General features: G+C 36.4%; 1 protein-coding gene across 6 annotated transcripts in view; it reads right to left on the reverse strand.

Moving 5' to 3' along the window:
- The window catches only part of LOC111424670 (nephrin-like), a 365,438-nt gene that overhangs the window by 21,097 nt on the left and 327,690 nt on the right, over positions 1-16,651 (reverse strand). For all 6 annotated transcript variants that reach the window (XM_023058294.2, XM_023058296.2, XM_023058293.2 and 3 more), the window contains 2 exons: positions 9,684-9,814; positions 9,418-9,577 (listed from right to left, as the gene is read on the reverse strand). In XM_023058294.2, the coding sequence (XP_022914062.2) occupies positions 9,418-9,577; positions 9,684-9,814 (291 nt within the window). The remainder of the gene's footprint in view (positions 1-9,417; positions 9,578-9,683; positions 9,815-16,651) is intronic.

The following is a 16,651-nucleotide window of genomic DNA, read 5'->3' on the forward strand; positions in this document are numbered from 1 at the left end:
GATCATGGTGTAAATGCAACAGGCGATGAGGTATCTCTCCTCCAGAACTCCTTTTTTTTTCTTCTAGGTGGTATCTATTGCTATATTATTGCTATAGTATGGCGATTGGGAATGGGAATGTAGCACTGGGATGTCTGTCCCTAATGTTATTATTGTAGTTCCTTCATTTCTTTTGTGCATTGGATTACTGACACGATAAGTTAAATATAAAACTGGAATCTTTCGGGTTGTGCCATTTATTAAAACACTGTTTGACATAACCCGAAAGTTTCTTATTTTAGTATTATTTATAAGATTGAGGGTGATTATTCTGCCAGAAAATTATGCTATTGGTTCCTAATTGTTTTTTGGAGAACTCTTTATTTTTGATACTGTTATGTTAATGTTAAGTTCTTTTTCAGCCATTAACTTGGATTGTTTCTAATCAGGTTGCCACAGTACTCAATTGGGAAAGAAGAAATAATTCACACATTCCCTTATCTTAACCATTAATAAAATATAAGAACAGAAGGTGGTATGGTAGCCTAAATTAGGTATTTAAACTTTTCTTTTTAATTATTTTTATTTGTAGTTAATCCGGCACCTCCACCATTATTTTTTTAATTAAAACTTTAGACTTGAAACATAATAAATTGATTATAATCCTTGAATTGAACCTCAATTCATTGTTAAGTTTTTCTAAAATATAATATTTAAGTATATTATTACTCAAAGGTGATTAATATTTTAATGAAGGCTTTTAAGTTATTTTTTTGTTGGTCTCCGTTCTGGAAAAATATACATAGGAAAAAGGATGTTTTAATGTGAACCTCGGACCATCATTAAATTTCAAAAGCCGTAATCTGGGGACTAGCTGGGATGGTTGCTACACAGCCGTAATTTCCCCTAAACTCCAGCTTTATTTTTTGCCGCAATCGTTTTTGTTGTCCTTTTTCAGTGCCGAATTCATTAACTTTGCCGTGTCGTCCCTCTCCAAATCGCACTTAAGAGAATTAAGTCCGGCGGGCAAGGCTATCTCGGTAATCTGTTTATAATGTTTATAATGTATGGTGTTTTTTATGTCGCTACAATTATTAACGCGCATTAAAAAATAAAACACAAACCTGTATCGTTATATTAGTATATGGTACACCGATCTGCGGTAAATGTAAATTTGGCAGCAAAATTATTTTAAAATTACCATTTAATGGGTTGTAATTTCCTGGTCTTTTATACAGGAAAACTTTCTTACAGTTGGCGACATGAATTTTAACTCCCGGAATTCGAACAAAAGGATACGGTTCGCTATTTATTTTATTACCGAGAAGGCATCTAGCGCGTCGGTATGGTGGCTAATTTTAGGTCGAAATTTCTTGTTTAAACCTCTAACGAACTTGTGCCGTAAATCAACAAATAAAGTTCTAGACGGTGGATACCAGATGGCGAACTTGTCCTGGCTGGCTGCACCAGTAATGAGGCCGACGCCGTTCTTTTTAACCCTCGTCTTAACTTTTTGCCTCTGCCGATCTTTCTCCTCTTTATGTGGAAAAAGTCGGCGAAAAGAACATTTGGGACGTATTATTTTTTATAATAAATCTAACTTAAGTTTGGGCAAAAAAACTTTGATAAAAAAAATTATTGTCGTGTTTGGTTTGTAAAAATAGTTATTTTCGCACTTATCTCGAAGTATTTACCGAGAGAATTGGAAAATCGATAACTAGAGTTAGCTGAAAACAATGCAGCGACTGTTTAAGGTAAAATGGATTTCAAAATATCGCTAGCCATAGTTATTATTCCATTGTTGGCCACGTTCTATTTTCCCCTGACTCATGCTGACCCAGAAACACCTATTGTTCCTCATTTTACAATCAACCTCATTGGAAAATGTACACAACGGAAAATGCTCATTTAATTCACATCATATGCAGTAAACAAATGAGGTGATCAGTATAATTATAAAGTAAAGTAAAGGTATTGCGTAACTTTTGATTAACTTTTGCGATACTGTATTGTATGTCCCCGACAAAAAGCATTAAAGGTCTATTTCCAACTTTACACGTAAAACCGGGGAAACTATCTTCGCAATACATCAAAGGTTCTCGTTTCCCCATCGAACTTGTTACACAACAAACTCTGAGTCCGTGTTCCTATCCATACTTACAGAGTTGTATTCAAACTAGACGACGAGAAAGTGCGCCCAGAAAAGCTTTAAAAGCTCTGTCTGCCCGATGATGGATGTGTTTGCGTACATCCTTGCAGTTTCAGGTATTTTTATTCTTACACTGTATACGATCGGTGATTTATGCCGTACGAAATCGACGGTAATATTAAAGTTTTTTCGACACATACACAACGCCATCAATAAATAACCGATTGGCATTCGATTACCAGTCAGGTATTGGGGTCTCTTACCTGTGGATATTATGTATATGATTTATAGAAGGCCTGACAAATATCGGTTACGGGAAACTGGAGGTCCCTCGTTTTTATCGGAACGATGCGTGCACGGTTCAAAGTTTGAATAGCTTCGATAAATTTCGCGATTAGTACATCGAGTTCCGGATTATGTAGATAAATAACAATGAAAATAGAAACACATCAAGGATTAGTAATTTTGTGTACGGTTTTTTAATATATTACCGACCATTTTAGCAATAAATATTAAAGATAATGTTATATACCGTTATTGTTTTAATATCGCTTTGATGTATTAATCAAAAATTTATTTATAACCGTAATTCAATTATAAAAATATATACAATATAACATTTTAAAACGATTTAAAAGTCTTCACTATCGTGAAAATGTTGAACATATTTAAAAATTCGTTACAAAATCGCTACGATTTAACAACGCGTCGGTGTATGACCCTATTCAGGTCGAAGTGGAAATATCACACTTTTTTTTTTTAATGTAGACATTGTGCAGATATTTCCATTGAAATTGCCTAAAACGTGTAATTTGCTGGTCGATGGTGAGCCTATATGCAAAAATCGACTTCTGTTATCATAAAGAGTTACTAAAAAATTCTATTTCAGTTTCCTTAAATTATTACACGGGGAGAGCGCGAAAAATTACGTAATAAAGCAATTAAATTAGGATTGTTGTACTATATTATGTAATAAAATTTGCTGTACGCTATATGTTAGAGTTTATCGAAAGCTTTCGATTGATGATAAGCTTCTATGTCGGTGAATCTAGAAATTACTGTGAGTATTCGTGAAAGTTCGACTACTATTATATCCAAATTGTTATTATCTTTCGTATTATCTTCGTATATTATTATGAATTTTGCATGGTCAACTTTACGTTCATTAATGGAGTGTTAAAATGCAAGATATTGAACAAATTGTCGTTTTTGGGGTTGAAGAAATGAATAGTTGATGGAGCTGTTAAGGTTATGCAACATACTTGGCTTGAAGATTCTGTAACATGATCGACATAACCTTAATTAACCCTTCGTAGGGTGTAACTGGCATGATGGGCACAGCTAGAATTGTTCGGTTCCCTCTTTCACTCCTAGGAAGTGTAGGAATCTGCGCCTACTTTCTTCGCTTGATGATTTAAGTGCAGCTACCTCGTTAGTTTGGGTGCTTTTTAGAGTGCACTTATTGTTCCAGGTTTTATTGTGGCCAGGTCATAGCACGACATCGGCGCTTATTAAAATTGCTGATGATATTAGACGTGGTTGTGATAACCGGCGTTTGACCTTAATGATTTTGCTTGACTTCAGCAGGGCATTTGATTCTGTTGATCATAGTTTGTTGGTGACAATTCTATCTTCTGTAGGTTTTCGCCGAGCTGTGTCGCTTGTTTTCAATCACAGTTTTCTAATCGTTCCTTATGTGTACGTGACTCCTCATCTCCCTCGTCTGTATTTACAAGCCGTTGCGGTGTGCTTCAGGGCAGTGTTTTGGGCCCACTTCTCTTTTCCGTCTTCATAAATTGCATTACTAATTGGAAGATAATTAACTGCAACTTTCACCTATATGCAGACGACCTCCAAATTTATATATGCAGCTGTGAATGAATTTCCAGTAGTGGTAATGCGGCTTAATAGGGACCTTGCTAGTGTTTTAAACTGGTCTAGATGCCATGGCTTGAGTTTGAATATAGCAAAGACTCAAGCTATTAGTTTCGGATCAAAACCTTTGCTAACAAAATTTTACTCCATCAATACTACCCATCTGACACTTAATGGTAACATCATACAATTCTGTCAAATAGTTAAAAACTTGGGTGTGATGATGGATTCTGCATTGTCCTGGCAGCCCCAGATTCAGTCTGTCTGCAGGAAGGTTTATTTCTGTTTCTATTCATTACGCAAACTTGGTTGCTTCCTTCCACCTATTGTTCGTCGCAACTTTTGTGATTCTTTAATTCTCTCCCATTTGGACTATGCCGATGTCCTGTACCTCTCGATTAATCTCCGTAACAAATTAGAGAGGTTACAAAATAATTGTCTGCGCTTTATTTTCGACCTGATCATGAATCATCTCGAGATGCTCACAGTTGAGAAGCACAGGTTCTTTCGCATATTAACCAGCTTATACAAGACACTTTCGTCTTAAACTCCAATTTACCTGTTCACTGTATTTCAGTTCGTGGCATCTCGCGGTCTTCCTACTAGAGCACAGTCTGATGTCTCACTGATGTTTCCTGTTCATCGTACTGAAATATATCACAGATCATTCACTGTACAAGCTATAACTCTGGAATAATTTACCCACAGAATTGCGTAATGCTCGTAGCTTTTCCGTATTCACAGCTTCGCTAAGAAATCATTGTCTCTACAGTCATCTGAGACTGATTTTTGATGTCATCTGCTTTTTCTCTTTTCTCTCTTCAGCTGATAGCTTTATTTGCTCTTTTCCAATCATTTTTCTCTTAATTCCATTTGCTTTCGGTCTTATTCTCTCCTTTTCTTTTTCTATTACTTGACATGTAGACTTATTTTTTTTTGTTTTTTTCCATAGTTGCCATATTAATTATTTATCTTAATTCCATACATACATTGTCGGTTGGGTCTTTTTGAAAACATCGCCCCTGGCGATAAATTGGGTTAATGTTATAGAATTATAGAATAATGCATATTTTTCTGTTATTATTGTAAATCTTGGTGGCAATAAACTTATTATAATAAACTTATTAGTGTTATTATTGTTATATTGATCTCACAAGCACATTGCACGCGAATTTGTCAAAGTATCACACAATTTTTTTGATCGATGTTGAAAATATACCAGTTTTTTAGCTTAGCCTTCAAGACGCATTGCATATGAACATGTACATTTTCCAGAAATTTGTATCTTGCTGTCGGCAGCCGTGAAATCCGAACTGAAGGCTTTTATTGGCTTATTATACTTAGCAGGAGCTCTCAAAAGGAATTCTCAAAGTTTGGAGGAACTTTGGGGAAAAGAAGGTGAAGGTGTTGAAAAATTTGGGCTAGTAATGAATATCAAACGGCTCAAGACTTTGATACGTTGCCTTCGTTTTGACGATTTTACTACTAGACCAGAACTAAAAAGATCGACCGTCTTGCTCCAATTCGGGACGTGTTTGAAAAATTTGTGGAAAAGTGTCAGAAATGCTATAGTGTCGGAGAGAACGTTACAATCGACGAAATGCTACCAGGTTTTCGAGGTAGGTTTTGCACTTGTCGATGCCAATACGATGTATACACATGGAAATTTATTTTTCAACATGGAAATTTATGCTGGAAATCAGACTGAAGGTGCTTTCTGTGTCAGCAATAAGCCATGTGATGTAGTAAAAAGAATGGCTAAGCCCTTGTTTGGATCCGATATGGAGCTAATCGATAATTTGAAAAGAAAAAAATTGTCATATGTTGGAACAGTGAGAAAATATAAAAGGCAGTTTCCCCCAGACTTTATTGTAGTCAACGGAAGGAAACAATGCATTAGCAAGTTTGGCTTAGGTGGTGGGAAAACTTTAGTATCCTACACACTACGAGTCAACAAGAACGTGAACATTAATCCTGAATCTGAAGAGATAAAGAAGTCAGAGGTAATCACTTTTTACAATTCCATCAAGGACCGTGTCGATTCTTTAGCCCAGATGTGTGCTATCCACAGCGTGAGTCGAGCAGATTTTTCACAACATTGAATCTGGTAACCATTAATTTCCAAATGATTTACCTGGACAATCGATTGGATCCACTACCAAGAAGAGTATTCCTGAAAACGTTATCCCACCAGTTGATTCATGGAATCTTGAATCGAAGATGTGTGAAGACAGTTGGAATAAGCACTAACCTACAGATGCGACTAAAGAGGTTCCGTTCCGTCGGTGATGATTTGGAAAATTCAACCACTCCACCTCCAAAAAAGTGTAGGTGCTCAACCTGTATTACTGAAACGGGTTTCAGAAGGATGACAAATTATGAATGCCAAAAATGTCCAAAATGTAAATATTGGTTGAACTTCAGCTAACAGACTCCGATTAAATTTCACCTTCTGAACAATAATTTTTTGGTCAGTTTTTGTAATATGTATAATATATTTTTACTAAACTTTAACTATTATTGTCTTTTCCAAAACAGTATGAAAAATAAATGCATTCTTTTGCAACATTTCTTTAACCATATCTTGTAATTCAAAAATACATTTTATGAATTATCTACAGCATGTAAAATTACAGAAGCGTAGAATTTTCTTTTGTAACCTAATGAGTTAGATGGAAGAATTGTACATACTCTCGGTACAAATTTATCATCTATATCGAGAAAATCTTTTGAATAATTAACCCAATGTCTTAAATCCGAGACTCATCTTGCTGAATAGAAATCCTTAGAAATGTAAATACTCCTCCAAAAATCAGTTGAAGTAACATTCTTTTAGACTCCTAACTTACGCTTTATTCAGTAATAACATCGAGACAACTCTGTATAGACTATATGTCAAGCCTGCATCGATAGAAGTCTGTATAAAGTCTACATCATCTCTGGATCAAGTTTTCACCATGTTTTTATCACGCCAAGTCTACAAGTTGGTACAGAGTCAAGTCATCATAAGATTTCATCTATCTCTATGAGGTCTGCATCAATACTGCACCTAGGAATGCATCAAGACTCGTAACCTAAAATTTCCATAATTCTGTCTTTGAAGGCTGCATTAAATCTCGAATGAACATTCAGTCATACATGCATCAAATTTTTATCAAGTCTTCATCGAAATAGTTAAAGTCTGCGTCACTCTTGTATTAATTTCTAGCCACGTTTCTATTATATCAAATCTGTATAAAATCAAGACATCGTCAAATTTGCCTCATCTGAACTCAATCAAAACAGAAACAAGCTAATTATTTCAATTTATGCCAACAATGATTTAACTGTAGAAGCTTCAGATACACGAGAATATTTATTCTAGTTACATCTGTAAAGGATTCTCAAGAATATGTGTGACCTTCTCTATCTCGAAAATCATTAACCCGTTTATGCTCACAGTTCCAATAATGGAACACCTCCGTTTTTCTCCCCTCCACGCTTTCTTGTTAGTCACAACGTGATTTTGCAAGCAGCAACACGGTTCCAGTAAACATGTTGATTAGTGAGAGTGATTGTTTGACGAATTATTGTGCCTTTAATGTGTAGAAATTTCTTTCATAAAAAATGGCTAGTAACAGATAAGTGATATTTTCTATTTTAAACTAATATTATCTATTATTTTGCGTTGTGTTTATTGCCCTAACAATTCTCAACACATTTCCATATATCATCTATAATAATAAATACGATAAGTACAAAAAACACCTTTTCCCAAAAGTTGCAATATTGGAACTATGGGCTAAACGGGTCCATAGAGATTTTTATTAATTTCAGACTTTTTACAACTGCAGAACTCATTCAAGTAATAGAAGACGAGGATTTTTGGGTCGCTGATGTTTTCATCATTCCCTCAGATGATGGTGCTGAAAGTGCTGAAGATAGCGGCAATGAAGACTTCTGCAACGACATCAATAACTGGATGGTCGACAGCTTCAAGCGGAAGCTATGGCGAAAATTAAAAACTTTCACAATCGGTGATAGCGGAACTGACGAAGAGTCAAATAGTGACAACGAAACTTTGTCAGAAATACAAAAGAAGTTACCGAAAAAAAGAAACAGGCAAAAATCCGATCGTATTCCTGGGTTTCCGAACTTTGAGAAACTGAAGCAATCAGCACCCATTCCTTCTGATTCCGTGGAATGCTTTGAGCTTTTTTTTGATGATAGTATTATATCATTTTTGGCAGAAATGACGACGTTATATGCACACAAAAGGGTGAACTTAATTTCCGAGTTTCCAATGAAGAGATAAAGTATTTTTTCGAAAGCGAACCTCTTGGATATTTGATGCAACCATACCAAGGAAAAAAACCGACGAGAGAAAATGGAGCTGGTACTTCAGCGGACGAAGAAGAAAATGTGACAATCATAAAAACAGTAAGAAAACTAACTATAAAGGAACCAGCATTTGATGTAGGAGAGCCTGCTGTACTTGAACTGATAAAAGTCCTACCAAAACCAATTAGTAACTCATTTACAGGAAAAAGATATGGATGTACGGGAACTATCAAATGAAAAGTGTCACATAATGCCTTCAAAAGTGGTAGAAAAGAAGGAAAGAGGTTTCTTTGATTATTATACAGATGTTACCAATAAAGTAGCCGTTACAAGATGGCATGATAATGGTCAGTACTTATGATACTACGCTTCCAGAATGTAGAGTGGAAAGGTGGTTATCAAACACAAAAATCTAAAAAAAATTAATTCGGGCATAAACGGGTTAATCGAGAATCACGATTCAGTCAATTGAAAAAATTAAAATCTGTAAACTTTCTTTTTTACATTGACTGTAAAAATTAAAATCTGTAAACTACTAAGCCACTAATTAGAAAGCTATAAATTATTGAATTCAAATCCGTTTATTTCGTAATATTACTACTTTAGTTCCTTTGTTTATATCGTTAAAATGAAATAATAGGTACATGATATTCGTTACATAACTTTGTTAGAATAAAAAAAAATCCGAATTGTATTGTTAAAAACCTATACAAAATAATTATTAATATTGTTGCAAATAAATGATATTTATGGTGGACAATTGAAAATAGTATTTGATATGAAAATGTTGAACAAAGCTTTAATAAAATGAGCTTATAAAATAAATGTATAAAACAAAATTTTATGAAAAACGACAAATTTATCATTTCAGTGCTCTTCTAAATTTAACCGTTAAACAATATTTACAAAACCATCGAAGCCGGGAGATTTTGTAATATTTCGTGTGTTAATTTAGTTTTCATTATATACTCGGGGTTTGTTTATGGTATCTAACAAAAGTAAACACGTTTAATAAATATAAATTAACTTGAATTTAAATTATTTGCTTTTGATCATAAACCACAAAATTGTTAAAAAGTTGCTATTATTCTTACATTTAACATCAAGTTGTACCGCATTACTTTCACCATCTCCTTCTCGATTGCTCCCAACACAAGTGTAGAGGCCTGCTCTTGCTCTAGTGACGGATTGAAGTACCAGGCTTTGGTTGCTAACAATGGTTCCGGTTGCTGCGTTATTGTATAAGGTTTTACCCTGAGAAACAATGAAAAACAATAAGAAACGATTGCCTCAAGTTTTGGGGAGCGCGGCGTTCACTTTAAGAGTAGTACCCACTTCAAAAATAACAAAGACAACTTACATTATGCCTCCAGCTGACTTTGTAGACCCACGGGTTTGATTTGATGTTGCACTCAAAGTAAACGTCGACGCCTTCTTTAATTATGCTCCCGTTCAAGTTGCTGCCGAGCTCAAGGGACACCAACGGCACGTCTGGAAAAAGAAAAAGGCCAACAAAAAGCCAGTTTATTACATGTAGCTTAATTAGCTTCTAGAATCGGGGAAGGGTCCTTTGTTGGGCCGTTTGTCTTTTTTATTTGATAGCCGCGCCCTTCCCAAATAATGGACGGACAGCGAACGCCTTAAATATTAATTAGCCGTTAAACTCCGGGAGTTAGTTAATTCGGAATCCCTTCAGAAATTTATGCTAACAAAATAAAATTGTATTCATTACAAAGGAGGAACGGAATCGTAAATATTTATTTCAAAAATGTAATAAGGTAAATCATAAAATCCGATTTTTTTTTAATAACAAAATCTTTATGATAAATTTGATAAACAACGCGATAATGTGAAAACAACGGCAGGAAGGAGCGGACAGAATGATGATATTAATGCGGATGCCGCTTTTTGCCTGCATTAAAATAATGTACTTCTTGCGCTCGCCACGAAACACGAAAATGCTTTCCCATGAAAAAAATACGTTTGCATTACACTATATTAGAAGCGCTGCAGAAAATTTACTAATAGTAACGTTGCTAATTATAATAACACCGCATTATACGGACCTTTTATTTTTAATACTTTCGTAATTTTATGATACCTAGTAACGTGAGATTTTACTTTTAGTTGTAAAATTGTATAATTCGGGAAAATTACAAAATAAAATATTTTAAAATATTTGAGATATATAATTTTTAGTCAATTAAAATGATCAGGGATTTGTGTACCTGATCACTTCCAATGATTAGGGACAGAAATCCCGACACTCACCTCCAAGCTGGTTACCCGCCATACACTGACTAACCCTACGGAAGAGAGTGGTAACCAATCCCAGTGTGAAGCAGGGTCAAGGCAGACGAGAGTGGAAGTAATGGTCCCCTGACGAATAGGGAGTTGGGCGCAAAGCCAACAACCTACTTATTCCCTTAAAGAAACACGGGTTACGAAAGTTCAAAGAGAGAAAGCCTCAATTCTATCTACTGATTGCGAGATCCTGGGCGTACTCAGGAACCCAATGAGACGAACTGACAAATGAGAAAAGATGGACGGGCTCTGGAACGCTGAAGAAACGAAGTCATACAATCTTTTATAGTTGTAGCCCATATAAACAATTGGGCACAGGCTTCTTAACACTAAAATAGGAAGGGAGAACCAATACCTAGCCATAATACGTAAATACAGTCTACACCAAGAATCCAACGATAATGGCATTAAACTATTAAACATGGCAACCTACGGCAACGTATGATTTGTTTGCAAAACCATCCACAAGGGAACGTGGATATGACCACATGGCCATACAATCAACATGATAGATTCCTTTATTCTTGTGGCAAAACACCAATCCGACATAATAGAGGTCAAAAATAAGCGAAATAATTAAGCCTGTAGAACTACAGCAGTGTAGAACCAGTACAGAGCATGGAGGCAGAAGTACTCATAGACTGAGAAAGAGCGAGAGAGGTGATAAACGGTGAACTGAAGAAATTGGAGTAATAAAAGCCACAGTTGGATATTCTATAAGAATCGAAATAAGAATAGACAAAGAGAACTTAAGAGAACAGATAAAATTGCCGCGAATCTAATAAAAGAAGTAGGTGACAAGCTGAGCCTCATGTAATGGTACGCGTATGGATATCTAAGCGAATACCTAAAGAATGGAACATTGGTATAATAGTCTCATTACACAAGAAAGGCAATCAACTCCAGTGTTTCAACTACAGAACAATCACATCAAATTATAAGTAATTATTAATGCGGATTCTGTAGGCAGAGAAACCCACCATGTTTATTGATTTTGAAAGCGCCTATGACAGCATCTCCAGGAAGTTTATGATGAATGCCAATATGCCTACACAAGTAATTTTGCTAGCAGCACAAATATTGAGGGTGGAAAATGCAGTACGAAAACCAGTCTCCATCTCAAGGATTGGAAAGGCTGACCGAGGACGCAAGGAAAGGTACATGAAATCTTGTCATCGGATGTAACTATAATGCACATTCAACTGCCTGGGGCAGTGCTGATGATAATGGAAAAGGTAAAGTACCTTCTTGAATTTATTTTTAGCAGTAATTTAGATATACTTAATCGAGGCTCTGAGCCGGTATCTGGTCCTCGATCACTTTCGATCTTGGTACCATAAAGATAGGAAAGAACCTAAAGCGTAACCCCAAAAGGACGGTTATGGACGCGTTCAGATCTTTGCTAACTGGGTGGTTGAGCGATATTGGGTTGCGTAAGCCAACTGAAAGCTTTGAACCTGAGGAGTACTTAAATACTATTAGTGATTCCTTAATTAAAGCTTATAAAAAGGCCTGTCCCCTCCGATCAGAGGCCGTCTCTGGGCGTGCTACCATTTAGTGGTGTCCTGAGCGGCACACTCAAAAAGGAGGCAAGAACAACCTTTAATAGAGCTAAAAACTCAAAATTGGACTCCGACTGGAAACTTTATAAAGGAAAATTAGCGGAGTTCAAAAAAAGCGTTTATCATAGAAAACGACAAACGTGGAGGAAATTTTGTGAGAAAGGTTCCTACTACAGTGAAGTTTCTCGGCTAAATCGGGTTCTGGCTTCAGACCCTGAACGACGAATTGGCTTACTAAAAAAGGCTGACAGTTCTTATACCGACAACCTTTTGGAGAGTCTTCATCTATTAATGGAGGTGCATTTTTCAGTTTCCGGAAATTCCGTGTGCTTACAACAGGACACCAACCATGAATTTACTGCAGATGATTGGATTTCAGCCGAAGATCTACAGGGAGGAAAAAATCGGTGGCCATCAACAGTTTTCCACCGTTCAAAACACCATTACCAGACGGTATTATATCTGCCCTTTTACAATGCCTGGCGCTGCGCTATATACCCAGTCGATGGCGTGAGGTCTCAGTGAACTTCATACCAAAACCTTGTAAGCTTGATTATTTCACACCAAAATCGTTTAGACCAATCAGTCTCTCGTCCTTTCTTTTGAAAACTCTGGAAAGACTGTGTGATTGCTACATTAGAGATTTCTGTCTTCCTACTAAACCAGTAAATCCTAATCAACACTCTTACACTCAGGGCAAGTCCACACTAACGGCTCTTCACTCAGTGACCAGCTTTGTTGGTGGAACACTGAACCTAAATGAGTCCGCCCTGGGTGTTTTCATAGATATAGAGAGAGCTTTCGATAAAATAACTTTCCCTGGTATTAACGATGCCTTGTTAGAGCATAATGTTCCACCGACTCTTTGTGGTTGGATTGAGAACACTCTTAAACATAGGATAGTTAAGCTTAGGGCTGGTGATGTCAGTCTCCAAGGAGGAGTTACTCGAGGCTGTCCACAAGGTGGTGTACTATCTCCACTTTTGTGGAACCTCACCTTGGAAAGCCTCTTGAAACGCCTCACTGAAGCCAACTTTACTACAGTTGGTTACGCAGATGAACTAAACGTGCTTTTTGATAGGATGCAAGTAGCTCTCAAATTGATAGAGACTTGGTATGACGAACAAAGACTCTCTGTGAATCCTAAGAAGACAGAGTTGATTCTTTTCACACGGATGGAGAAGTTTGGCAAGCCCAGAATGCCATCCCTTGCCAATACTCCATTGGCGTTGTCAAAAGAAGTCAAATATCTCATACTTGGGGGCATCATACTTGACAATAAAATGACATGGAGAGCCCACCTAGATAATAGAGTAAAAAAAGCGTACGTTGCATTCGGTTAATGTCGGAGGGCTATAGGTAAGACATGGGGCTTGTTACCCAAAAATGCTCTCTGGATTTATACGGCTGTAATCCGACCTATGCTTACATATGGTGCAGAAGTATGGTGGTCAAAGACCTTACGGTCTACATCCACTGCTGCACTTAATAAAGTACAGAGAGTTGCGTGTTTATATGTTACAGGTGCGCTGCTGACTACCCCCACTCATTTGTTCATTCAAGTGGTGGCACTGGTGACCATGATTCGACTGCGGGCAGCAAGCATTCTAATGGGCGAGAGAGATAGCAAAAATACCATTCTCTGGAATGAAATGGTGGACTACTCACCAATTCTAGAATGTAAAACGGAGTTCACACCCCTACAACACATTTTTACGAAGAAATATCTCACCCATACATACACATACATGCAGTACGAATTAAAGGGTGATGTATTATTATACATATACTCCAACATGATCATACGAGATACTGGTATTAACACGAAAGACACAATTACCGACAAAGCAAACCTTAGCATGTGCTGCCCCTGCCAAATTCAGCATTACGTCGAACATGAACATGCTTCCAAAACCATACAGGCAGGTTTGTGGAAGACGTTTGGAACATCATTACCAAACAAGTAGATGAATTTGTAGAAGTAATAAAGCAATCTGAATGCACCAGACATGAAATAGAGTAACAACATATAGCTTTACTATGTTGGTCTCGTAAGCTGAAGGGAACAGAATAAAGCCAAATAAAAAAACAGCTCTATGGAACCTTTTAACTCCTGCTAAAAATTGCTCGATTTAGATCAACAGATATTTAAATCATCAACCAGCAACTAAGCGTACAGCATAACCCAAAGTACTAATGAACATTTATTTACTCCATTAAAATCAGCGTGAAAGCAATACATTCTCATTGGTTTCTTTGACGCATACAATAAATGTGAATGAAAGTTATGGAATCATGGCTTGGTTGCTGGGGGCAATTAGATATAAATTCCTTCCAATAATTTAGGAATATATTTAACTCAGGAATAATTATTATCTGCAGGTTCTAGTTGTACAGGAATCATCATCAACACTGATATAAAAGGCGATGATATGATGTGATAATTATTTGTTAAAGGTTGTATACTTTCTCTTATGTTATTATTTTTTTTCTTAGGAAAATATGTTTACGTCAGAAAAATATTAAGCTGTCGTTGACAAAGCATCTTGCCCCAATTTCTATTGAAGCGAAGAATGCGTTGCCGCACGTTATTTACGAGTAATCTAATACGTTGGCGCCCCTTGTTTATTCAGGATTTCTGGATATTTCCGCCGTTAAATTGGCTGTAAACATGGCGAGAACGATGTCGTCAACGCTGCCGTTTCCACCGTGGCAAGCCCTTCCATCTAACACTCTATTTTGTTTATGTAAATTTTTCGATCTACTATCCAGGCTAAACAAAAACAGACGCGACATTGTAGAGGAAAAGATTTAGGCGGAGATCGCGAAGTGTCTCCTGGGACATAATCAATAATAGGATTACGGCGGAGCAGCTGTTTTTGCAAATGATATTCACCTACTGAAATCCGGGGCTCTCTCGAATGCAAATCTTGAAAGCTTGTTGATCCGACCGGCTAATTTAATTATAAACCAGTGTGGCGCTTGTTTCATGAATCTATATACTAGGAAGTACAAGCAGGGTTTTATGTGTATAGAAATTCACATTTTTATTTTTTTTTATTGGAACACTTGAAATGTAGAAACTAAACGAAAAGGGAAATTAAATTGAAAGCTTTAAAGAGCAAAACGAGATTTCAGAACATACATATTCGCGAATTTCATTTGTCTTTCTCCCTTTGCTGTTCAATTTTTAACTCCCTCGTCCAACGCCAGAGTTAATTAAATTACTACCGAGAAATTAACATTCAACTCGTGTGCAAGTGCTAATTTTGCTCATATTAGCAATAGGTTTCAATTAAGAAAGACGTCACATATAACGCGTCGAGTGCGGACTGTAGGTGGTGCTGAGAATATTAAACTCTGCTCCCCAAGGATCCGTAATTATTTCCGTGTCACAGAGCGCGCTGACCGCTTCATCTGAAGCTGATACGAACGTCCTGTGTAAATTAAGCCGTATCTAACCACACGGTCGCAACTGGAAACTAACGATCTAGCGCTAAACTATATTTGCGGTTAGTTATTGTATATAGGTGTAGACCAGCGTCACAGCTATGAGATCTACCACCCGACCGTGCTGCCTTATTACAAAAGGCTATTTCACGGGGAGTTTGTTCCGCTTCTCGAACCACAGGCTTGGATTATATGAGATTATGAGAAATCCGGAGATAGAATTCCGACTTATGACGTAATTCTATGCAAATTGTTTCAACCTATTTGCATCATTACAAAAAACAACAAAGTGTAATAACTAGTGTTTGTTCTACTTTTAATTCAATAAAAAATATACAACAACCTCACACTGAATATCAAGTAAAACTAGAGTAACACTAGACCAAGAACTAGAAACATTTGGGATTAGTCGTCTTAAGAAATAGCGGAATGTTTCTAGTTCTAAGTCTAGTATTAGTTTCAGTGATAGTGGTTAGTTAGCTAGTTTCAGTCAACTGCAGGGTTAAGCTGATGTTCAAAATGCATTGCCTTAAATAATTGTTTTATTGAATCGATGTATTTATTCATTATAAGAAGGAATATATTCGTTACAAAAATTCGTAATATTAATGTATCAAATTATTTAATTAAATCACCTACTACATCTTATAGTATTTTTGACGGGTTTGAACCTGTTCGTTGTTTTATTATTTTGGTAAGTAAAATGGGCTTTCTTTTTGCAAGTTTTAAACTTTAAATTAAAATTTGAAACCTCTAAAGTTAACCGATTAGAAGAAATAATGTATCCTATTTTTCAGGACATAATTATTGCCTTTCTGAGCGATAAAAGTTACGTAAAAGAAAAAGTCATACGCAACGTTATTGATAGAGTACGAGTAAATGTCGATGTTGGTGAAGGTGGGTGTTAGGCACATAGTTACTTTATTCGTGCACTCTTCACTTCTTCACAAATTAATTGAATTTATTATTATAACTGCAGGTAGTGATACAGCATCTTTGTGAGCTCTTTACG

The sequence above is a fragment of the Onthophagus taurus genome, chromosome 7 (genome assembly GCF_036711975.1).
Source record: "Onthophagus taurus isolate NC chromosome 7, IU_Otau_3.0, whole genome shotgun sequence".
Classification (NCBI taxonomy): Eukaryota; Metazoa; Arthropoda; class Insecta; order Coleoptera; family Scarabaeidae; genus Onthophagus; species Onthophagus taurus.